Source organism: Erythrolamprus reginae, chromosome 6 (genome assembly GCF_031021105.1).
Source record: "Erythrolamprus reginae isolate rEryReg1 chromosome 6, rEryReg1.hap1, whole genome shotgun sequence".
Classification (NCBI taxonomy): domain Eukaryota; kingdom Metazoa; phylum Chordata; class Lepidosauria; order Squamata; family Dipsadidae; genus Erythrolamprus; species Erythrolamprus reginae.
Genome location: NC_091955.1, coordinates 65,831,942 through 65,856,779, shown reverse-complemented (window position 1 = coordinate 65,856,779; position 24,838 = coordinate 65,831,942). Strand labels below are relative to the sequence as shown.

At 42.4% G+C, this 24,838-nt stretch overlaps 1 protein-coding gene across 4 annotated transcripts in view; it reads left to right on the top strand.

Annotated features, from left to right (window-relative positions):
• The first annotated feature begins 1,622 nt into the window (after positions 1-1,622).
• Positions 1,623-24,838, top strand: part of SYNGR1 (synaptogyrin 1) — a 41,564-nt gene continuing 18,348 nt past the window's right edge. The window contains exon 1 of one of the 4 annotated variants that reach the window (XM_070756142.1): positions 1,623-2,307. In XM_070756142.1, the coding sequence (XP_070612243.1) occupies positions 2,209-2,307 (99 nt within the window). In that variant the 5' untranslated portion in view covers positions 1,623-2,208. The remainder of the gene's footprint in view (positions 2,308-24,838) is intronic. The other 3 variants (XM_070756140.1, XM_070756143.1, XM_070756141.1) reach the window with 3 other exon arrangements.

Genomic DNA, 24,838 nt, shown 5'->3' with positions numbered 1-24,838 from the left:
TTTATTTATTTGTTTGTTTGTTTAAGATGGAAGGGACCTTGTAGGTCATCTAGTCCAACACCCCCCCCCCGCTAAAATGAGAGTCCCTACATTATTTCGGACAAATGGCAGTCTAATCTCCCCTTGAAAGGCTCAAGTGTTGGAGTGCTCACAACCTCTGCAGGCAAGTTGTTCCACTGGTTGATCACTCTCACCTTCAAGAAAATTCCTCCTTATTTCCAGGTTGAATCTCTCTTTGGTCAGCTTCCATCCATTATTCCTCATCTGACCTTCTGGTGCCTTGGAAAACAGGACCCTTTCCTCTCTATGGTATTGGGAGACTGCTGTTTCCCCTGGCCCTTCCTCTCTATGGTATTGGGAGACTGCTGTTTCACCTGGCCCTTCCTCTCTATGGTATTGGGAGACTGCTGTTTCCCCTGGCCCTTCTCTTTCCTGGATTAGCCCTGCAGAGTTCCTGCAACCTCTCTTTGTTTTAGTTTCCAGTGCCCTTATCATCTTGGTTGTTCTCTTCTGCACCTTCTCTAGAGTTTCAATGCCTTTTTTGTAGTGGGGTGACCAAAACTGGATGCAGTACTCTAGGTGTGGACTGACCAAGGCTTTATAGCAGTGGTTCTCAACCTGGGGGTGGGTGGGTCGGGACCCCTTTGGGGGTCCAATGACCGTTTCACAGGGATCGTCTAAGACCATGGAAAAAGACAAATTTCCTATGGTGTTAGGAACTAAAGCTTCTATTCTGGCACCTCGGAACAATCCGAACAATCAGGCGCTTACAGTGGGGGTGTCCCTCTGACCTTCCTGCCAATCAGCTTAAAGTTCTGATGGGAGAATTGGCGCTTGACTTATGATTGGAGGCGGTGAAGGGCTGCAAAAATTTTTACTACCACACTGTGGGTGTGGCTTATTTTGTGGGTGTGGATTACCGGCCATGTGACCAGGTGGGAATGGCTTGACGATCATGTGAGTCGAGGGGGTGGCTTAAAGGTCATGTGACTGGCTTAATGGTGGCCAACTTGATGTCACTCACATCAAGAGATTGAATTAGGGTGCCTGGCCTCTCCTCAAAGAGATACAATTTCCCTACCTATTTACTATTTCTGAACATCCAAAATATACTATTTAATTCTATATATATATATGCCATATGTGTACATATTTATTACACACAGGCACACAAAAATATACATTATCTACTTTATAAACTGTATGTATTTGTACACACGCGCATGCAGGCACAGCTCTTCTAAAATTATACACATTCAACCTCATTTACTGCGATAGGAAAAACATACCCAGAGCCCAGAAGGAAAAAAAAATTCTACCGGTTCTGTGTACCTGACCCTACCTGTAGGAGCCCATCACTGGTTGGAGGTCACCACAACATGAGGAACTGTATTAAGGGGTCGCGGCGTTAGAAAGGTTGAGATCCACTGCTCATAGAGTGGTATTAGTACCTCCCTAGTCCTAGATTGTATCCCTATCGTTTAATGCCACTCAGGATTGTATTGGCCCACGTTGAATTATCCCCTTCACAAGACCAGCGGCAGGCCTATTCCCGTCCCTCCAGGAAAAAAAAAGCCCGCTGCTTTCAACTCGGTTACGTAAACCGCGTAGCGTTTTTCGGAGGGCCGCAGTTCGTTCCTTAAATAGGGCCCTCCGGACTAGAACCCGCCCGGTGAAGAGAAGACCGCATTCCCTGGGAAAGGCCTTCCCGTCCGAGGGAAGCGGAGCTCCGCAGCGCTCTTCCCCCCCTCCCGCCTTCCAAGTTGCTAGGATGGCAGGTCGCGCGTAAGCGCCTGCCGTCACCAGCACTCGCGGCCGCCCCTCGACTGCTGCGGCTCGGGAGCGCGCTCGGCTGGGCTGCCTTCGGTCCAACCCCGACCGCCTGTGAGGAAGGTTGCGTTCTCCCACCCCGGCCTCGGTCGCCGCCCGCCGGCCCGTTTCTCCCCTCAAGAGGCCCGGAGCAAGGAGTGAGGGCGGGGCCGCGGGGCAGAACTGACTCCCAACCAGAACCTCCCGACACCGCGCGCGGCTTCTCCGTCCTCCGTGTCCCCCCCTCCGCTGCCTCCTTTCTGCGGGCTGCGCTCTCGGATGCTGGACGGCGCAGCCTCTCCGCGCGAGCATCCATCCCCGAGGCGCCGCAAACTTTGATCGCCGAGGGAAATAAAAGCAGCTCCGGAGGGCGAAGGCCGGCTCGGCAGGTTGGCAAGGATGGAAACGGCCGCGTACGGTGCAGGCAAAGCCGGGGGCGCCTTTGACCCCCAGACCTTCATCCGGCAACCTCACACCGTCCTCCGGATAGTTTCTTGGGTAAGGGGGGGACGACGCTCCCGGAGGCCCGTCGGGTGAAGTAAGAGAAGGGCCGAGCTTTCCGAGGTGGTGGGGGCGCGTTCAAAAGCCGCCACCTGCACGCTTGGAAATTGCGCCCCCGAAATGTGGCGTAGGTGGCGGCTGGTTTGCCCAAGTGCAAAGTAATGTAAGCAAACCTGAAGGTTTTAAAAGAGGGAACCGCTCGAACAAGAGCCGTGGATACTCAGTGGGCTATTATTATTATTATTATTATTATTATTATTATTATTATTATTATTATTATTATTATTATTATTAGCATTAGCATTAGCATTAGCATTAGCATTAGCATTATTAGCATTATTATTAGCGTTATCATCATTATCATCCTACTTCTTTATTATTATTATTATCATTATCATTATGGTTGTTATTATTATTAAAGCCGTGGCCTTTTTTCTTTTTTTTTTGATGCGGCCGGCGCGCAGTTATGGAGGCGCTTTAGGGATGCCCCGGTGGGGCCGGCTTGGATTGCAACGGCCGCTCGGACCGGCTCCTCTTGGAAGAGCCTCGCGGGGCAAAACAAGGAGGATCGGAGCTTTGCGCGAGAGCGGGCAGGATTAGACAGCGCTCGGTGACCTTTAAGATGGCAGGGAGGCGGGATCGCCGGGCAGCTGCCCCTTCTTGCTTTTTCTGCCGTTTCGGCGGCGCGGGCCCCCTAGCAAGGCTTGTTTTGGCTGGGTGCAATGTATGTAAACGGATACTTTATGTGTTTATGCAGCAAGTGGTGAGGAGGATGAAAAATAGCCCCAGGATTGCCCCTCCTTCTTCCCATCGCCTAGAAATGGGGTCCTGAAGTGTGGGGTTTTTTTTTTCAAAAATGGCAAAACTTGTATTTCTTTTTCTTTTTAAATTTTTTAATTAATTTTCCACTTTAAAAAAAAGAAGACACAATAATAAATAAAGAAGAAAATAAAATAAAATAAATTTAATAGCAGTACTGTATATACATATATTTTTGCTGACCTTATTATGTTTATTATGTTTTTTATTTAGTTGAACTGATTGTGTATGACTGTAGTAGATAAGTTTTTATAATGTATTTTTAAATTAGTTTCCCCCCCAATTTTTTAACATTAGATTTGTATCTACCGGTATATTGTATTGCTATTGTGTTGTGAGCCGCCCCGAGTCTTCACAGAGGGGCGGCATACAAATCTAATTATTATTAGTATTATTATTATTATTATTATTATATTAGTGTTATATTAGCATTAAAGTCACTAAATTTATATTCTATGAATTATACACCCGACGATAATTGGTCTCTAGTATATAAATTAGTACATGCTTTTTTTCATTAACAAATTCATTTCATATATACTTCAATGATTTATTATGCAGGAATGAGAATTTCTTGTATTTTTTGGAAATGTTGGGATCTGGTCCTTTGCCTTTCTCAAAACCCTTTTTTTAAAAAAGAGGTGATTCAACTGGTTTTTCCCACCCTTCCTGGTGACACCACTATTGATTTTAAACAAAACAAGGAAAATGGAAGGGAATGAAGGGAATACAGTAATGGTGAATTTTCCGTCCTCTTGTGAATCCCACCCTCTATGTTTTAGTTTCCCCGTTTTGTTTTTCCACATTTGCAAGGAGGATTGGGATAAGGAGCTCAGGAGGGGAAATATATGAGGGGTGAAAATGTATGTAATCCTCTAAATTTCTGATTCCCGACCCCACAGGGAGACAATTTCATTTTTAATGGGGGCAATTGAAACCTTGTTTAAATGTATTTTATTTATTTATTTATTTTGTCCAATACATAATACACATTGAAGAGAATAGATATGTAGTAATATAAATAAAGAAAAGAATAGAAGAAAAGATATAAAAGTATAAGTGAGCATATTTGAAAGGAAGAAAAGATAAATGAGATAAGGAGAGACAATTGGACAGGGGACGGAAGGCACACTGGTGCACTTATGCACGCCCCTTACTGACCTGTAAGGAACCTGGAGAGGTCAATCGTGGATAGTCTAAGGGGAAAATGTTGGGGGTTAGGGGTTGACACTACTGAGTCAGGTAAGGAGTTCCACGCTTCGACAACCCGGTTGCTGAAGTCATATTTTTTACAGTCAAGTTTGGAGCGGTTAATATTAAGTTTGAATCTGTTGCATGCTCTTGTGTTGTTGCGATTGAAGCTGAAGTAGTCATTGACAAGTAGAACGTTGCAGCATATGATCTTGTGGGCAATACTTAGATTGTGTTTTAGGCGACGTAGTTCTAAGCTTTCTAGACTTAGGATTGATAGTCTGCTTTCGTAGGGTATTCTGTTTCGAGTGGAGGAGTGGTGAATGGCCTTTTAGGCTTCTCCTTAAGTAGTTCACTTTTTGAATACTAAGAATTATATGTCATTGGGGGGGGGGGGGAGGCCTCAGGATTTTAGAGATGCTTAGGTGAGGCATGGCTAAAAAAAGGTTGGGAACCACAGCTCTAAATCCTCAGTTCCCTTAGCTTCAATTTAAATATTAATAATAATTTAATAATAATTTATTAGATTTGTATGCCGCCCCATTCCGAGGATTCGGAGCAGCTCACAACAAGCAATATATATACAAATCCAATTTAAAAAAACCAATTAAAAAACCCCTTATATCCCTCCCTCCCATAGATACATCTATGTATCTCTCTATATTGCAATTTTTATGTAAGCGCCTGTAAATGTAATGGGGGAAAGTGATGGAGATATAATCAGCCAGTTGAAGCAGAATAATTCCTTCCTCTACGTGGTCTTTTTTTTAATTTCCCCCCTTTTGGAAGGGCTGAATCAGAGGGGAGTCATTCCATCTTGTGACACTCTGCCGTGGCTGCTGGGCACCTATAGTGTTTACAAAGAAGGTCATTTGGATTAGGAAATTGCAAACTGCAAACAGAAAATCTACAGAGAGCTTTTGTCTCCTGCGAGTGTTCACAAGGAGAGGAAAGGAGGACACGGTGACAGGGAAGAAATGACAGAAATGAAATGGCTTCCTCCCCTTCCCCCAACGATCGAGGGAGGCAGACTGAGCTGAGGTTGACACAGATGCAGCTTAGGGCCTGGACACCTGAGAGACTACTCCTCTCCAAGGGTTTTGGCCTACTCAGGGTGCTCCAGCACAGGGGATGTTTCTCCAGGTCCTCTCCATTAAAAATTGTCATATTGTGGGATCTAAGAAACACGATTTCTCTGTTGCAACCCTCACCCCAACAGAGAGGGAGATCTTCTCTCCTAAGGCCTAGAAAGCTTTAAAAAACTGGCTTTGGTCTCCGCTGAATGGTTGATGCTTTACATTGTTTAATGACCTCTGTTTTGTTTGGTAGATTTTGTTAGCATTATGTTGTTTGATGTTTTTTCCCTCTGTTTTAATGTTTCCCCCCCCCCTAGTTTTGTACACCACCCAGAGTCTACCGGGGTTGGACAGCCAACAAATACAAACAAATATTAAGCAAAGCTTTTTACTTGTCATCCATTCGGATCTTCAGGAGGAAGCCAAAACAGTGGGATCATGTGTGTTTCCTGGCTAATCGATTCCTTATGGGAGTTTTCCTCTGCTATTAATTATGAGCTATAGCAGGGTTCTTGAAACTTTTTATGCAGGGGGTGAGCAGACTGGGTGGGTGGGTGTGGCCAGGTGGTCATGTGACTGGCTGAGTGTGGCCAGGTCATGTGACAATGGCCAATATAACAGTCTATTAAACCAGTGATTTTCAACCTTTTTTGAGCCGCGGCACACTTTTTACATTTACAAAATCCTGGGGCACACCACCAACCAAAATGACACAAAAAGACAGTAAATATTATTTATTTATTTATTTATTTATTCAATTTTTATGCCCCCTTCTCCTTAGACTCAGGGCGGCTTACAACATGTTAGCAATAGCATTTTTTAACAGAGCCAGTATATTGCCCCCACAATCTGGGTCCTCATTTTACCCACCTCGGAAGGATGGAAGGCTGAGTCAACCTGGAGCTGGGGATGAGATTTTAACTGCTGACCTTCAGATCTACAGTATTTCTACATGTATTTATACATAGAACATACAATCCCATGTAACATCCCCTTATAAATACAGTCAATCATCAATCATCCCTCCTCAAATTTATACTACTGTCTCATTTCTGTCTCTCCCCCCCCCCCTTATATGTCTGTATGTACTCAAACCATTTCCAAAACCAGGTGAGGGCTGGGGTTTTATTCTCTTTTATTCTTTTCAAAAACAGGTGAGGGCTGGAAGGGGTTTTCTTATTATTTGGGTGCTTTTTACCATATGCTTCAAGAATCACCTCTCTCTCTCTCTTGTTTCTCTCTCCTCTCATTCTCTGCCTCAATCATTTTCTCATTTCTCCTCTCCTTTTTGTTCTCATTTCTCTCTCTCTCCTTTCCTCTTCCTATCTGTCTCTCTTGCTTTCTTTTTCTCTCTCTCTCTCTTGCTTTCTTTCAGTATCTCTTGCTATCTCTCTTTTTCTCTCTTGCTTTTCTTCTCTCGTGCTTTTTCTTGTTCTTTCTCTCTCTCTGTTGCTCTCTCTCATTCTCTTATTTTCTCTCTCTCTCTTTTCTTTCTCTCTCTCTTAGTCTCTCTCTCTCTTGTTCTCTCTTATTTTCTTTCTCTCTCTTGTTTTTTCTCTCTCTCTCATGCTTTCTCTCTCTTGTTCTTTCTCACTCTCTCTCTCTTTCTGTTGCTCTCTCTCGTTCTCTCTCTTCCTTTCTTCTCTGTGGAGGCCAGCGAAGGTTTCCCTTAGTTTGAATGTTCCGAGCAAGCAGCCCCTTTACTGACAGCCCGGGACGGGACTGTGAGAGGGGTGGGCGTTCCCACAGCGCTTGGAGCGGCTAGCGGCCGGATCGCCAGCGCCGCTGCAGCCACCGCTGTGGAAGAAGCCGCACCCCAAAAAAGCCGGAGAGAAGGAAGGATCGGGCGGGCGGGGACAGCCACAAGTGGAAGCCTCAGCCCTGGAGCCCCCTCGCGCCCATGGCTTCTCGTCGATGTCTCTGCCTGCCCGATCCGCGGGAGTGCTAATAGCGGCGGCGGGAATAGCGGGGGGGGGCTCTTGCAAGTGGAAGCCTCAGCCCTGGAGCCCCCTCGCGCCCATGGCTTCTCGTCGATGTCTCTGCCTGCCCGATCCACGGGAGTGCTAATAGCGGCGGCGGGCAGGAGCCCCCACCCTGCTATTCCCGCCGCCGCCGCTATTAGCACTCCCGCGGATCGGGCAGGCAGAGACATCGACGAGAAGCCATGGGCGCGAGGGGGCTCCAGGGCTGAGGCTTCCACTTGCAAGAGCCCCCCCCGCTATTCCCGCCGCCGCCGCTATTAGCACTCCCGCGGATCGGGCAGGCAGAGACATCGACGAGAAGCCATGGGCGCAAGGGGGCTCCAGGGCTGAGGCTTCCACTTGCAGGAGCCCCCCCCGCTATTCCCGCCGCCGCCGCTATTAGCACTCCCGATGCCACAAGTGAAAGCCTCAGCTGCTGCTATTGCCATCCCGCCGAGTCCCAAGCTCACCTGCTGCAAAGAAGGAAGGCACGAAGAAGAAAGGCGCGAAAATGAAGGTGTGAAGAAGCAAGCTGGGACACTCAACTTCCGGTTTGGAAGCGGAACTTCACGGCACACCTGACCTTGTCTCGCGGCACACCAGTGTGCCGCGGCACAGCGGTTGGGAAACGCTGTATTAAACAATGCACACAAATTAAACTTTAATTTATTTTGCTCCTGGAGGTGTTTTATATACTTTTGTTTGCATGTTGCTCTTTTGGTTGACTTTTGTTTTTACTAGATTATTTTTTCAGTGTAGTGGTCCACTGGAGGACCACTACAGTTTTGCAGCAATTCTGCTCAGCCCCAAGGATCTTGAGAAATCTCTCTCTCTCCCACCTTCTGTTTGTTTATTTGTTTATCTCTCTTGCTTGCTTTCCCTTTCTTCCTTCCTTTCTTCTTTCTCTCTCTCTCTCTCTCTCTCCCTCTGTCTGTTTCTCTCTGCCTATCTTTCTGTCTCCATCTTCTGGAGGTGGGGAAAGTGAAAACTAGGCAGTTTTCATCCATTTTTGGGCCTCCTGGGGCATCTGTGCACCCCATTTTTCACCTCTCCCATTTCCAGCAACATTCTGTAGGCCACAACCAGACAAAAACAGGCCATTTTTTGGGCAAAAATGGGCCATTTTCACCTGTTTTGAGGCCGCCTGGAGCATCTGTGTGCCCCATTTTCGCCTCCCCCGCCTCTAGCAACATTCTGCAGGCCAAAATTGTTGGCCTTACCTTTCAGTTCCAGCCCAGTGGGCTCACAAAGATAAGTCCTGTGCTCGGACAAAGGGTGGGCAGGGTGATGTGGGCGGGGCAGCCTTGTGGTCCTGCGCGGGCCAGATTAATGGGATCAGGTGGCTGTAGTTTGAGGACCCATGAGCTAAAGCAAAAAAGTCCAATGCAGTCTTGGACTGCATTAATGTTAACATTGCTTCTATATCACAGGAGATAGTAGTTGCTGTTCTCTACAATGAGTAGATTGCACTTGGAGTCTTGTGTCCAGTTCTGGGTGCTGCATTTTAAAGGGCCACAGAGAAACTGGAGCAAGTTCAGAGAACAAAGGGGTTGAATACCACATCAAGAAGCAATAATTGGATATTTAAAGAAAAACACGGCATGCTGAACATTATATGGAATTTATGATAAGAACTGTTCCAAGTAATGAAACAGTTTGCCCTAACCAGTAATAAAGACTTCCTTGGGGAAATGTTTTCAAACATTTGCTCCTGATTCCTTCTCTGTCTATGGGATTGGACTTGATGAACTATACGGAACTTCCCAACTCATGCATTCAATTATAGTTTAAAAAAAATAATAATACTTATTTTAATAAGTGAGTGAGTGCTACTCATTTGCCTAGAAGCCATGGAAAGTACTGAAAGAAAGGGAGAGGGGGTTGTTTATGAATGGAAAGTTTAAGAAATCTTAAGCAAATTTCTATAGATAATTAATGTGGCTAGTAGGAATATCCCTGGAGGGATTTTACAGTACAGCATGTTTGCTGTTCTTATTAGAAGGGGGAAGGCAGTTGGCTCCCAGGTGCTGCTGAAATTCGTGAATTCATGAAATGATAGAAAGAATCTTGTGTTGCATGAAAGCTTAAAACCTGCACAAGGTAAAGTGACAGACAGCCCAGGTGATAACACAGCAGTGGTCAGTCAAGAGAATTGACAGGATGTGTCCTGAGATGGATGTCTTGGTTCTTGAGAATCTAGGACAAAAAATTCTCTGATTTAAAGCTGTGACTTCATTGCTACAGGGCTTCACTAAGAAGGAGAAGAGTTTTTGCAGCATGTTGTTTTCTGTTCTAGAGTGATACTTGCTGAATTCTTCATGAAATGATCTCTCAGTTCCACCATCTTTTTTTAAATTTTCCCCTTGGATGTATCCACATTTTCCTAGAGTCATTAACTGCATATTGTTCCTTGACCTTGGAAGTGACTTTGATAGTTCTCTATTTCTTGTTATAATTCTGTTGACTTGATAAACAAGTGAATTATAGAATAGGAATAACTATTTCTTTGGGATGAAGTCCTTCTGATCCAATTTACAGGCTTGTAGGAAAAACATTTCATAATAAATTGGAGCACAAGTTTAAAGGAACAAATTAGATAAATGGCTACTGAAACACAACTTTTTTTCCTGTTTAGATTTTGTGTGTGTGTGTGGCAATAGAATGTTCCCCTACCCAGTTTAGCTATCATGTTCTTTGTCACAAATTTATAATCAGTGCAAATTTAAGCCTATTTACCAATAATAAGTCTCAACAAGCTTCATGTAACTTGCTTCCAAGCAGATATTTATACCTCTCCACCCCTATTTTAGAATTGTATCAATGTTATAAAAAATATACTGATGTAAACATTACATGGTGACATGTAGGTGACAGCTATCCATTCAGAATTAGATGAGATTAGATTAGATTTATTGGATTTATATGCCGCTCCTCTCCGCAGACTCGGGGCGGCTCACAACAATGGTAAAAACAGTACATAGTGACAAATCCAATGCCCACCAATCCAATTACAATTTTAAGTTAAGAAAATTCATAAAACAACCCCAATATATGTAAAAAACAAGCACACAATCAATCAAACACCAAAACAACATGGGCAAGGGGGAGATGTTTCAGTTCCCCCATGCCTGACGACAGAGGTGGGTTTTAAGGAGTTTACGAAAGGCAAGGAGGGTGGGGGCAATCCTAATCTCAGGGGGGAGCTGGTTCCAGAGGGTCGGAGCCACCACAGAGAAGGCTCTTCCCCTGGGTCCCGCCAGACGACATTGCTTAGTCGACGGGACCCGGAGAATGTTGAACAAATCAAGTGCAAAATATTAACCTTATTATATTTTATAATAGGCTTTATAAGAGTGATGGGCTACATAGAATTTGTAACCTATGTACTGTTTCTACAGTTTACAGATTCTTTTAAATTATTTCCCTGCATCTCTGATGTTGTGAATTAAATCATTTAAAATGAATGAGTGCTGAGGATATAAAAAATGTTACCTGAAACTATATGAAATCAAGTAGCATTCCTTTTATGGAGCAAAACCTAACAGAATGATGGGAGCCAAATATTTGGATTCCTTTTTGCCTTGGTGGTAGTTGTGGTGGAGCTGGGGAGGGATTACCTCTTGAATCTTTCAAAAAATATATCCTAAATATTTTATTATGGTAATAACTGATGGGATAAATGGTACAAATGGCTAAATAAAGCAAAATAAATAAAATAATAGAGGCAGCATAGAGGTGATATTAACAGGAGATGAAAAAGTGTAAAATTAAAGGCAGTTTATTATGTAAATGTGGAGTGAATTATAGATAGCATACATTAGGTAACTTTAATAACCTTAATACCAATTGCAATTTAATATAAATAGTTATTAATCATCAGGTATAAGAACGATAATATATTAAACAATACAAACAACTGCATATGATATGGAACGATATATGTAAGAATAAGATAGTTATGAGAGAAATAAGATATTTCTCTCTTTTTAAATTTTGTTTTTTTGTTTTTGCTCAGGTTTTTTTCCTTTTCCTTTTTTTTGGCTTTATTGTTAAATTTTTGTATTTTGATTATGATATTGTATATGTTTTTTAAAATTCTCAATAAAAATTTATGAAAAAAACCCAACCCCGATGGACTTGGACTAAATGCAGGAAGCAGAAAAAGACAATCTTGGTTAGTACAACATAGTCAGTTTTCCAGAGCAGTTCATTATCTTGAATGCATTTATTATAGTAGTAAGCAGACCGAGGATAAAAATGTGGCCTATTAAATGATGGACCTTGAAGTTGTAGGTACTAAACTGACAACTAAACTGTACGAAACTGGCCACCCGTTTGCTGTATAGCAGCGATTTTCTGGAAGACCAATGCACCAAATTTAAATTCAAGCATGCTTTTCTGTGATGTTGGAATTTTGCCAGTTATTCAGTTGTGAAACATACACTAGTCCCATGGGAGTAATATTGTTGTGCTAAATTAAGTAGCTAAAAAGATCATTGATTTGGATAGGATCACCTTAGGTGTGTTTAGTAAACATAACTAGGAACAGGCAGCAATATATATATAATATAATGCTATTCTCTTCAAAATTGCCATCTTTATTCATGGTGTGAAAAAGTTTAAAAGTTGATTTTTGCTCTTCAAGCTATACATAGAATTTGGACAGGCTAATGGTATAGTTGGTTTGCAATTTTCATCTCTGCAGATGCAATATCAGATTTATTGATTGATTGATTGATTGATTTGTATGCCGCCCCTCTCCGTAGACTCGGGGCGGCTAACAACAGTAATAAAAACAGCATATAACAATCCAATACAGTATTAAAGCAGTTAAAAACCCTTTTCATAAAACCAAACATACATACAGACATACCATGCATAAAATTGTAAAGGCCTAGGGGGGAAAAGTATCTCAGTTCCCCCATGCCTGGCGGCAGAGGTGGGTTGTAAGAAGCTTACGAAAGGCGAGGAGGGTGGGGGCAATTCTAATCTCCTGGGGGGAGTTGGTTCCAGAGGGCCGGGGCCGCCACAGAGAAGGCTCTTCTCCTGGGTCCCGCCAAGCGACATTGTTTAGTTGACGGGACCCGGAGAAGACCCACTCTGTGGGACCTAACTGGTCGCTGGGATTCGTGCAGCAGAAGCCTGTCCCTGAGATAATCTGGTCTGTTAGGTTGCTGTTAGGAAGCTTCAGTGAAGAAGTATGATAACAGTTCCTTTGTGACTTATATTCCAATTGAAAGCCACATTTAGAAACCCCACTGAAATTAGTGGCTCTTCCAAGCATGTCTTAAAATTAATTTAATATTGGATTTGTCTTGTATTGCTGTTGCTGTGAGCCGCCCCGAGTCTGCGGAGAGGGGCGGCATACAAATCTGATTAAACTAAACTAAACTAAATATGTTGAGATAACAGTCACTACTGGTATTTATTATTAACGAGGTTTATGGCTACATTCTAGTCACCGAGCAGAAACAATAATACTTTCTTACATATAAACGATGGAGATCTCCTTGGCCTTTTCTCATTTATTTTAAATGTACTTTGGACAATGGTGGGGCTAAGCCTTAGTAAGACCACCTAGAATACTGCATTTAGCTTTGGTCACCACACTATTAAAAAGATGTTGAAATTCTAGAAAAAGTGCAGAGAAGAGCAACCAGGATGATGAAGGGACTGGAGACTAATCCTATGAAGAATGATTACAGGAACTGGGCATGGCTTGTTTAGTGAAGAGAAGGACCAGGGGAGACATGATAGCAGTGTTCCAATATTTGAGGGGCTGCCACAGAGAGAAATGGGTCAAGCTGTTTTCCAAGGCACCTGAAGGCCAGACAAGGGATAATGGATAGAAACTGATGAAGGAGAAATTTCACCTGGAAACAAGGAGCAATTTTCTGACAGTGAGAACAATCAACCAATGGAACAGCTTGTCTTTGGAAGTTATGGGAGCTTCATCACTGGAGACTTTCAAGAAGAGACTGGACTGCCATTTGTCAGAAATGGTGTAGGGTCTCCTGCTTGGGTGGGTGGTTGGACTAGATCTACCAGGCCCCTTCCCAACTATGTTAATATGTTAAAGACAATAGAAGTTCTCTGTAAAAGGTTTGCAAATACAGTGGTACCTCTACTTAAGAACGCCTCTACTTAAGAACTTTTCTAGATAAGAACTGGGTGTTCAAGATTTTTTTGCCTCTACCTAAGGACCATTTTCTACTTAAGAACCTGAGCCGGGGAAAATCTCCCAGGAAGTTTGAGAGCGGCACGAAGGCCCAGCCAGTTTCCTGCCATTTCCCTTTTAATCCTGGCCATCTGAGCTGTCAGAGGAGCCTTTTGGTGGCGCTTAAGGAGGCTTTGGTAGTCCAGAGCTAACGAAGCATTTTCCTTTCTCTGGGCGCTTGGACAGGGAATAAACCTCTACCAGCGCCCAGAGAAAAGAAATGCTCCCTTCACTCTGGGCAGCTGAAGAGTCACCACAGCGAAGGAAAGGCGCTGGCTACAAAGCGGGTCAGCAAGAGGAAGAGGAGAGACCTTCAGCATGGGAAGGAAGAGGAAGCAGGTAGCAGCAGCAGCAGCCAGTATATGGGAGACAGTGTATGGGAGGCAGCTTCGGGCCAGGTGTATTGGAGGCGTGTGCTCTTCCTTGCCGCCTCAGAGTCCCTCTTTTTTTTTTAAGCCTTAAAGTTTTGGAGTTTTTTGATTCCCCTTCCCTCACTTTCTTCCTTTGGCAGCGACTGTCCTCCTCCTCCTCTTCTTCCTCCCCCTCCCCCCACTCAAATTCCAAGCTTTTATTTCTTTCCTAATGGGTTTGCACGCATTATTTGCTTTTACATTGATTGCTATGGGAAAAATGGCTTCTAAAGAACGTTTCTACTTAAGAACCTGGTCACGGAACAAATTACGTTCTTAAGTAGAGGTATCACTGTATATGAGAAACTAAGAAAATCTTAGGAGGCAAAATAGATCCTGTGCTCCCAAGAATTCATTCTCTCTAAAGAACTTATAGATATGCTTTACTGGGTCTCCATTAAGGTGAAAGCTTTGCTGTGTATAACTTAGTGTACTATATTTACTCTAATATTCTGATCATGATCTACAGTAATATGTATTTTTAAAAATCTGAAAGCCCAATGTTTGTGTGAGCTTTCTATCATTGGATTCTATGGGTAACAAAGCTTTCTTGATTATTAGCAATTCAATGATGTCTTAGATTTTGCTCAGGATCTTCAATTTTTAAACTTTTTCTCTGCATTTTTCACCCCAGGAGATGGGGGTTTCTCAAAGATAGCAATAACAACACAGTTGGAAGGGACCTTGGAGGTCTTCTAGTCCAACCTCCTGCTTAGGCAGGAAATCCTACACTACTTTAGACAGATGGTTATCCAACATCTTCTTAAAAACTTCCAGTGTTGGAGCATTCACAACTTCTGGAAGCAAGCTGTTCCACTGATTAACTGTTCTAACTGTCAGGAAATTTCTCCTTAGTTCTAAGTTGCTTCTCTCCTTGTTCAGCTTCCATCCATTGCTTCTTGTTCTACCCTCAGGTGCTTTGGAGAATAGGTTGAGTCCTTCTTTGTGGCAACCCCTGAGATACTGGAACACTTCTATCATGTCTCCCCTGATCCTTTTCGTTAAACTAGCCATGCCCACTTCTTGCAACTGTTCTTCATATGTTTTAGCCTAATTATAGAATTGCTAAAGCAGATGCTGCTTTAGTAGTTCTACAATTCTATGTGTTTTATCTCTGAATGTTTTAAAGCTTTACTCTGTAAAGGCAAAAAGAATGTTGGTATTCTTTTTAATTATCTTTGCATGGTATTTAATATCTTAATAGAGCAGTAACAACTTGATCTGCCTAATCATGTGCTCTGAAAGATATACAGCCAAGAACATTGTTGTTAGCTGCCCCGAGTCTGCGGAGAGGGGCGGCATACAAATCCAATAAATAATAATAATAATAATAATAATAATAATAATAATAATAATAATAACTATAGAATTTATTACTGTTATTATTTTGCTGTAACTACTCCAAAGCAATGCTGAGATCCTTCTCTGTCTCACAAACTGGGGTTGGGGGAAAGGATATCAAGTAAAAGGAAACCCCCCCCCCAACATACAGATTGGTGATGGTAACACAATCTACAAAATGTACCATGGGAGGGAAGGGGACATTCCAGAGAACTTCAGGGAAGGAAGTGTGGACTTCAACCTTTCATCCTATGGACATAATCCTGTGCTACTACAGTATTCTTCAACTTTTATTTTTGAATTACTGGTATACAGTGGTACCTTTACTTACGAACTTAATTCGTTCCGTGACCAGGTTCTTAAGTAGAAACGTTTGTAAGAAGAAGCAAGGCCCCACGGAGGCTTCTCCCTGCCTTTTCCGGCCTTGTTTCCTCCCAGGAGATTCTTAGAGAGGTCCAACGGAGGCTTCTCCCCACCTTTTCTGGCCCTGTTTCCTCCCAGGAGATTCCTAGAGAGGTCCAATGGAGGCTTCTCCCTGCCTTTTCCGGTTACAGTTTCGGAGGCTCGGGTTTGTAAGTGGAAAATGGTTCTTGAGAAGAGGCAAAAAAATCTTGAACACCCGGTTCTTATCTAGAAAAGTTCGTAAGCAGAGGCGTTTTTAGGTAGATGTACCACTATATTTGTAAAGAGATGCCATAAGAGACAAATCTCTAGTACTGTTCATATATTTAGGGGAAAGCAAAGGCTGTTTTTTATTATTTCAGATCAGTTTGAGCATTGGGGTTGTATTTAGGCTGTGCCACAACTAAAAATTGGAATACTCTGATTCATTTTTACATACAATTACTACTTCGTTCACCTTTAATCCCCGAAATATAATAGCAGTAGCTATAGTTTCCGGAAATGACAGGCCTGTTTTCCAGACCTTTAATCGACAATATTTAGTTGAGCGTGGAATTATGCAGCATATTGTTTGGATTCTTTGAGAGATGCATATTAAATGTTTGCTGTAATAAGATATGCCTATGGCAGATTCAGGTTTCCTAGATTCCCTGGAGAGCTGTTCATCTTCCATTTAGAAAGTGAATGTAGTCTGCAACTTTTAAAATACACCTTTATCACCCAGTTCTTGTGTTTGTCCTCTGCAAATGCCATGTGATCCCAGGAAAAGATGTCACCAGGCAGATGGCTTCATTCGTGCTACTGCATACTTGGAAGTACCTTTTAGGAATCAATTCCAAATTGTTTCACAGCCATACAAAATATTTCTCCTTAGATTAGTATTGAAATGCAAGATACGGGGAAGAGAGTGGAGTTGCCTTCACTGTAATTAATTTTCCCGTGGATAAAAGTTTCCGAAAGTTATAAATCTGTGCACATTTATTTCTCCGTATGTTTTCTATTAGAAGCCAGCTGTGTTAAAAAGAAGCCTTCAAAACTGCTAATAAAAACAATATCACAGCATTCATCTAAATCCAATATTAATTTATACATTTAAATACAGGATGTACCGGTATTTGTCAAGGAAGATGCCCATTTTGTGGGAAGAAAGGGATTGTGTTCCAAAGGTAAGCTTGATAGCATTCTTCCAATTGAAATTTCTCTTCAACATCTTGTGCCATGAAAGAAATTCAACAAATTATTGGCACACGATACAATGAGAATTTTTTAGTCTTTCTCTATTGCCAAAAAACAATTTACATATCAAATATGAGGGTTATCTGGAAAGAAAAGTGTTCTGCCGGGCTCTCTGGTAGGAGCCTCCCGAAAATTCAAGGGTACAAATTGCAGATACACACACACACACACACACACACACACACACACACACGTTTGAAAATTCAAAACAATGTTCTTTATCACAAAATTCAAAATAAACTAAGCACTCTTTTTGTATTGCAAAGAGCACTCCTCTCAAAACAACCGGGTAGTTTGTACAATTTCCCTTAAGCAGTCATTAAGTACTTAGCTAGCAGCTGTGAAGAAACTTCACACCCCTTCTTCCAATGAAGTGAGACACACACACACACACACACACACTTTGCTCTGCTTTGGTTTCAAAGGCGTGAAAAAATCAACAAACAAAGTCCAGAAAACAGCAGCACACGATTCCTGAAGAACTGCAATCAGATACTCTTTCACAATGGCCAAACCCACATGCTGCTATTTATAGCAGTAGCCCTAATTACTGGAGCCCCACCCAACCACAGGTGGCCTCTTTTTCTCTTGTAATAATCCTTCAGTTGTTGTTTCCTGTGCATCACTCTACGCATGCATGGATGTGTCATTAATTCTTGTTCAGAATCCAAAGATGATACAGATGATTGATCTCCTCCTGGGCTGTCTGCCAAACTCCCCTCTTCCCTCTCACTCATGCTGCCTTGGTCAGAGGAGGCTTCATCGGCAGATTCCATCGGGAGCAAAACAGGCCTGCAGCATGTGGATGTCAACCCCACATCCACCTGCACATTCCTTGGGGCAGGAGCTGGGCCAGAGCTAACCACAACAGTAAAGTTACAAGGCACGTAGCTCTTGTGGGGAATGCCTGTGGGGGAAGTTGGTATTACTATCGTGTAGAGGGAAGCCAGCGAAAGAGAACAAGCAGTGCCAGTGGTCAGTAGATCATCAACTTTCGTTGTGGTGAAGGTCAAAGATGAGCATCCTCATTCCGTTTCCCTCCAAGTGCAAAGTGTGTGCTGTAATAAGCTACCTGAATGCTAAGGGCATGAACACTGCTGTGATGGGTGTCCAAGATGCTTACCAAGGCACACAAAATCGACAAAGTCAGTACTGCCCGAGAATTTCTTCACCGTTTCGAGATTGAAGGCTTTTCTCAACTGTATCGTGACAGAAGATGAAACTCGTGCTTATCACCGTACTCCAAAGAGCAAACGTCAATCAATGCAGTGGCGCCATACCCATTCTCCTTCAGCCCAAAGATTCAAAACTCAGCAATTGGCGAGAAAAATCTCGGGCACCTATCGCGCACCAATCTCGGGCACCCATCGCAGCAGCGTTCACGCCCTTGGCATTCAGATAGCATATTACAGCACGCACTTTGCACTTGGAGGGAAACGGAATGATCATCTCTAACCATGGCTCATCTCTAACCTTCACCACAATGCCAGTCAAAAATCTACTGACCACTGGCACTGCTTGTTCTCTTCCGCTGGCTTAGAAATATAGAAACATAGAAGACTGACGGCAGAAAAAGACCTCATGATCCATCTAGTCTGCCCTTATACTATTTCCTGTATTTTTATCTTAGGATGGATAAATGTTTATCCCAGGCATGTTTAAATTCAGTTACTGTGGATTTACCAACCATGTCTGCTGGGAGTTTGTTCCAAGGATCTACTACTCTTTCAGTAAAATAATATTTTCTCATGTTGCTTTTGATCTTTCCCCCAACTAACTTCAGATTGTGTCCCCTTGTTCTTGTGTTCACTTTCCTATTAAAAACACTTCCCTCCTGGACCTTATTTAACCCTTTGACATATTTAAATGTTTTGATCATGTCCCCCCTTATCCTTCTGTCCTCCAGACTATACAGATTGAGTTCATTAAGTCTTTCCTGATATGTTTTATGCTTAAGACCTTCCACCATTCTTGTAGCCCGTCTTTGGACCCGTTCAATTTTGTCAATATCTTTTTGTAGGTGAGGTCTCCAGGACTGAACACAGTATTCCAAATGTGGTCTCACCAGCGCTCTATATAAGGGGATCACAATCTCCCTCTTCCTGCTTGTTACACCTCTAGCTATGCAGCCAAGCATCCTACTTGCTTTTCCTACCGCCCGACCACACTGCTCACCCATTTTGAGACTGTCAGAAATCGCTACCCCTAAATCCTTCTCTTTTGAAGTTTTTGCTAACAGAACTGCCAATACAGAACAGAACTTCCCTCTACATGATAGTAATACCAACTCCCCCCGTGAACATTCCCTGCGAGAGCTACAGGCCTTATAACTTTACTTTCCGGATAATCCTCGTAAATGCTGCTGTTAAGACAAAAGGCATGTATTGGGAGGGAGAAGGTTGGCAATCTATCTTAATATGCCACCTGCCATTACCCAACACACTTATTTTCTCTCTCTCCCCCCCCCCCCTCAAGTACTAGGCAAACTATACTGTCTATCACACATATTGTACATTTTATGAAAGCACTTTCCTTGAGCATTCTTAATCCTTAGACAGTTTTAAAAGTTTTTAGACAGGAATTGGGGCATGTGAGAGTAGGAAAATGAGTAGCGGGGGTGGGGGTGGGGAGTGTGATTACATGATGATTAAAAGTGTAAAAGAAAGCTCTGTTTCTCTAAGATTTGCAGAACAGGATTTCGTAGAAGCAGGAAATAGGAAAAGGCTGTTTAATCTGCTGGATTCAATTTCTTGCTGTTTCAAGAATCTAATTTACAGTAAAGTCTCAACAAATGAAAGCATGCAGTAAAGGGGAATTTATTTAGGGGTAGTGATTTCTGACAGTCTCAAAATGGGTGAGCAGTGTGGTCGGGCGGTAGGAAAAGCAAGTAGGATGCTTGGCTGCATAGCTAGAGGTATAACAAGCAGGAAGAGGGAGATTGTGATCCCCTTATATAGAGCGCTGGTGAGACCACATTTGGAGTACTGTGTTCAGTTCTGGAGACCTCACCTACAAAAAGATATTGACAAAATTGAACGGGTCCAAAGACGGGCTACAAGAATGGTGGAAGGTCTTAAGTATAAAACGTATCAGGAAAGACTTCATGAACTCAGTCTGTATAGTCTGGAGGACAGAAGGAAAAGGGGGAACATGATCGAAAAATTTAAATATGTTAAAGGGTTAAATAAGGTTCAGGAGGGAAGTGTTTTTAATAGGAAAGTGAACACAAGAACAAGGGGACACAATCTGAAGTTAGTTGAGGGAAAGATCAAAAGCAACGTGATAAAATATTATTTCACTGAAAGAATAGTAGATCCTTGGAACAAACTCCCAGCAGACGTGGTTGGTAAATCCACAGTAACTGAATTTAAACATGCCTGGGATAAACATATATCCATTGTAAGATAAAATACAGGAAATAGTATACTGTAAGGGCAGACTAGATGGACCATGAGGTCTTTTTCTGCCGTCAGTTTTCTAGGTTTCTATGTTTCTATGTTTATGAATTCTCAGGTTAACTGACTGTTTTGGTGATGTTGTTGTTAGGAAGGGTTTTCCAACATTCGGTTTGAATCTACATTCCTGTCACTTTTACTTTGTGTCCTGAACTTCTGGAATAAGAAAAAAAAACCCAAATTCTAATATCTTCAATTATATCATTTCAGATATTGGAAGAATGCTTTCATATGCCTTTCAATTGTCTTTTTCTCACAGTAAACAATTCGGGCCTTTCAATTGCCATTGCTTTTTGTGTGAATCTCTTCTAATTTCTCTATATATCCTTTTAAAAGTGTAGTTCCAAGAACCAGACAACATAAAATTTGATCAGTGCAGAATAAAATATACTCCTAATTTGGAAATTATACTTCTATTGATGTATTTGTTTTACAGTCACTTCACACTGCTGGATCATATTCCATTTGCAAACTACTCTTCTAAAGTATTTTTCTAAAGTACCTAAACATGTATCCCTAGTACAGTGATCCCTCGATTTTCGCGATCTTGTTCTTGCGAAACGCTATATTGCGATTTTTCCCACCCGATGACGTCACTCTCTTCCTTCCTTTCTCATCTTTCTTTCTCTCTCTCTTTCTCTCTCTTGCTTCTTCCTCTCTCACACTCTCTTCCTCCCTCTCTCATCTCTTTCTTTCCTTCTCTCTCTTTCTCTATCTCTCCCCCTCTTGCTGGCGGGGTGGCGGGCAGGCGGGCGAGCGGGGGCATCAGCGAGGAAGACCCAAGGAAGGTTCCTTTGGCCGCCCAGCAGCTGATCTGCTCGGCAGCGCAGCGAGGAGCCGAATCGGGGTTTCCCCTTTGCGTGGGCGGCGGGGAAAACCCGATCTTCGTCTGCTCGCTGCTGCTGCGCTGCTGAGCAGATCAGCTGCTGGGCGGCCGCAGCAGCAGCGAGCAGACGAAGATCGGGGTTTCCCCGCCGCCCACGCAAAAAAGGGCGCGCATGCGCAGATGGTGTTTTTACTTCCGCAACCCTACATCGCGAAAAATCAATTATCGCGAGGGGTCTTGGAACGGAACCCTCGCAATAATCTAGGGATCACTGTATATAGCGTATAGTGATTGCTTTGACTTTAATGTTCTGGAACAGAAATGATCCTATCCAATTTTGAATAATATGCAAATTTGATAAGCAAATTCTTATCCAAATTATTTATGCTTCTCTGTGACCATAATAAATATCCAATTGATTGATTGACTGACATCGAAATCATTCAATGAAAATGTGAAATATAGAGGTAGAATAGAGATAGAGCTTCACACAGAAGAAGATCCTATATAAGACATAAGGAGCATCTAGAACAGTGGTTCCCAACCTTTCCTTGGCCATGCCCCACTTAAGCATCTCGAAAATCTTGACCCCCCCCCCCATGACATGTAATTCTTACTATTCAAAAGATGAATGCAAAAGGCCATTAACTTAGTTTAAACAAGGCTCCAATTGCCCCATTAAAAAGCAGATTGCCCGCCTAAGGGACCTACATAGGCCCCACATTGGGAACCAGGGATCTAGAAGCATGGTCAGGTAAGGGCCTTAAGGCTGATACCTTAGTTAGGCTTTAAGCTGTAATCAGCAACACCTTAACTTGTGCCTAGTAGATAAAAGGAAACCAGTAAAGACCTTTTTGTATAAATATTGTATGATCCTTATATTTTCTGCTGCCATGTTTTGCACCAACTCTAATTTTGGACACTTTTTAGGGCAGTCCCGGGTTAAGTGAAATGCAATAGTCAAGCCACGATATAAGCAAAGCATGGAGAAAGCCCATCTCATATTTAGAAGCCCTGAAACATGATATGTGTGAGATATCCAAGCTATATGTTAAATTGTGCAGAACTGAATATAGTACAGTGGTACCTCGAGATACGAGTTTAATTCGTTCCGGACCTGGGCTCTTAAGTCGAGCAGCTCTTATCTCGAACGACTTTTCCCCATAGGAATTAATGTAAATAATTTTAATTGGTTCCAGCCCTCAAAAAACTCACAAAGTTAGTCTAAATTATGCAGAAAGACATGTTTTTAATGAAGAAATGTACATGTACATATAAATGAATAATGAAGTTTCTTTCACTTAACTTGTAAACTTTCTTAAACTTTTAAATTTACATATGTTCAACTTCTCTGCCACCCAATCCTGTAGGACAGAGGTCCCCAACCCTTTTTGCACCAGGGACCGGCTTTAAGCGATCAAGAGAGGAATGGGTGAATGAATGGACGGAGGGTGGGAAGGAAGGAAGGAAAGAGGGAAGGGACAGGAACAGAGGAAGGAAGCAAGGAAACTTATGAAAGGGGAGAGTAAGAGAGGAATGAGTGAAGGGAGGGAGGGAGGGAAGAAGGTGGGAAGGAGAAAGAAAAGAAGAAATAGAGGAAGGGAAGGTAAAAGAGAGAAAGAAAAAGAGCAAGAAAGAAAGAAAGAAAGAAAGGGGGAAGGGACAGGAACAGAGGAAGGAAGCAAGGAAACTTATGAAAGGGGAGAGTAAGAGAGGAATGAGTGAAGGGAGGGAGGGAGGGAAGAAGGTGGGAAGGAGAAAGAAAAGAAGAAATAGAGGAAGGGAAGGTAAAAGAGAGAAAGAAAAAGAGCAAGAAAGAAAGCTGCAAGCACCCCCCCGAGCCCCCCAGGCCGGCTGCAACCTTTTAAAACGCGCGCCGCTTCGCAGCTGTCTCCTGAAGCCGAACGCGGAAGTTAGCATTTGGCTTCAGGAGACAGCTCCTTGGCGCTTGTATCTCGAATTTGGGCTTGTAAGTAGAACAAAAATATCTCTCCCCTCCCAGCTCTTATCTCGAGTTGCTCTTAAGTAGAGCAGCTCTTATGTCGGGGTTCCACTGTAGTAATGCAGAGGCATTAATTTTCAAGCAAATAGATATGCACTGAATTAATTTTCAGGAATGGCAGAGAAAGCATTTTGGTAGGAAAGCATGAGAATTGCATGTTGCATGAAACTGAAAGTTTGAAGCTGGCAACTAGCAGCATGTAAAATATAAATATATGACAGCAAAGGTATCACTTATTATTTCAGGTTACAAGCAATATTAACAGTGAAAAGTGCCAACAACATGATTCATCTTGACCTTCCTGGGCATTGGTTCTGTCTATAGTTATCTAGGATTTAGCCCATTGTGAATATGATGAATGGAAATGTGGAAGGTTGGTTTTATTAAATTCAGAATGGTGTAATATATTCTAAACATTTTTAAGAATAGGTTTGATAAATAGGTCTCATATGAAAAAGACTCAGAATAATTTGTGCTCCGTTTGAATAACCGCCTCTTACAAAAAAGGTGAAGTTGCAAGCCAAAAAAGAAAGGGATTCCTTCTATTATTGGTAGTCCTCAACTTAGGACAATAATTGGGACTAAAATTCTGTTGATAAGTGAGGCGGTTGTTAAGCATGAGGGTTTTTTGCCACAGTCTTAAGTTAATCGTTGAATTTGTTAAGTGAATATCATTATTAAGTGGCAGAACCATTTAATATATGGCTCATGACTGTCTATGCACAGGAATAATACTCAACTAATGATTAGCATTATTTTGGTGCCAGATAAGAGTTAATAGAGTCCAAGAAAAAATTCAATTTTTGCTTGCAACTGCTCCTCAAATGTAAAGGAAAAAAACTGATTTATTTTTTTCTGACATCTATTCTGTAATAAACCTGGTGAGAAATTTGATGGTTTGGCTGCAGGATTTCTGAGCAGGGAAGGATTCATAATGAGCAAAGTGCTGGAAATAAAAAGAATTCAAGACAGGATGGGTGGGTTCAAAAATTAAATAATTAAATTTCTGGTGCTCAAGAGGCATTGGGGGGGTGGGGGGCTGAGATGCCAGCACGACATCACATGATACTTAAGAGAACTTAATAGACCACTGGAAATGAGTATCATGCTGCAAGCATCACAAGGCAGTCAAGAGATCTATTGTGTAAGCTATCTGCTCAATTTACTTTGCAACATTGGGGATAAGGGAGATGGGAGTAATCTTTGATTACTGACTGAGTTTATGGAGAACATACTCAGTGAAAATAACAAGTGAAGCTTCAAAATCACAGGAATTTCGAGAAAATATTTTTAGTGTTTAATCTAGTATCTTTTAGGTCTCTGTGCCTTGCCTTGGCTCTCATTCTTTCTTCATTTTCTTGGAAATGCTTTGCCTATAGCCATATGTTTGTCTGTCCGGCCTCTATATCTATAAATAGAAGTGACCTGAAACATTATAAAACAGTTGTTAATTCTGATTTTTCTGCTATCTCTCTCTCTCTCTCTCAGCATGCTATACAATTTATTTCAGATGGAAATGTAATCAGATCCTGGGTTTAAAGAAATGGTCCTAAATTGTGGCACATGTTGCAATTTCTCAGAAGCTTCCTAAT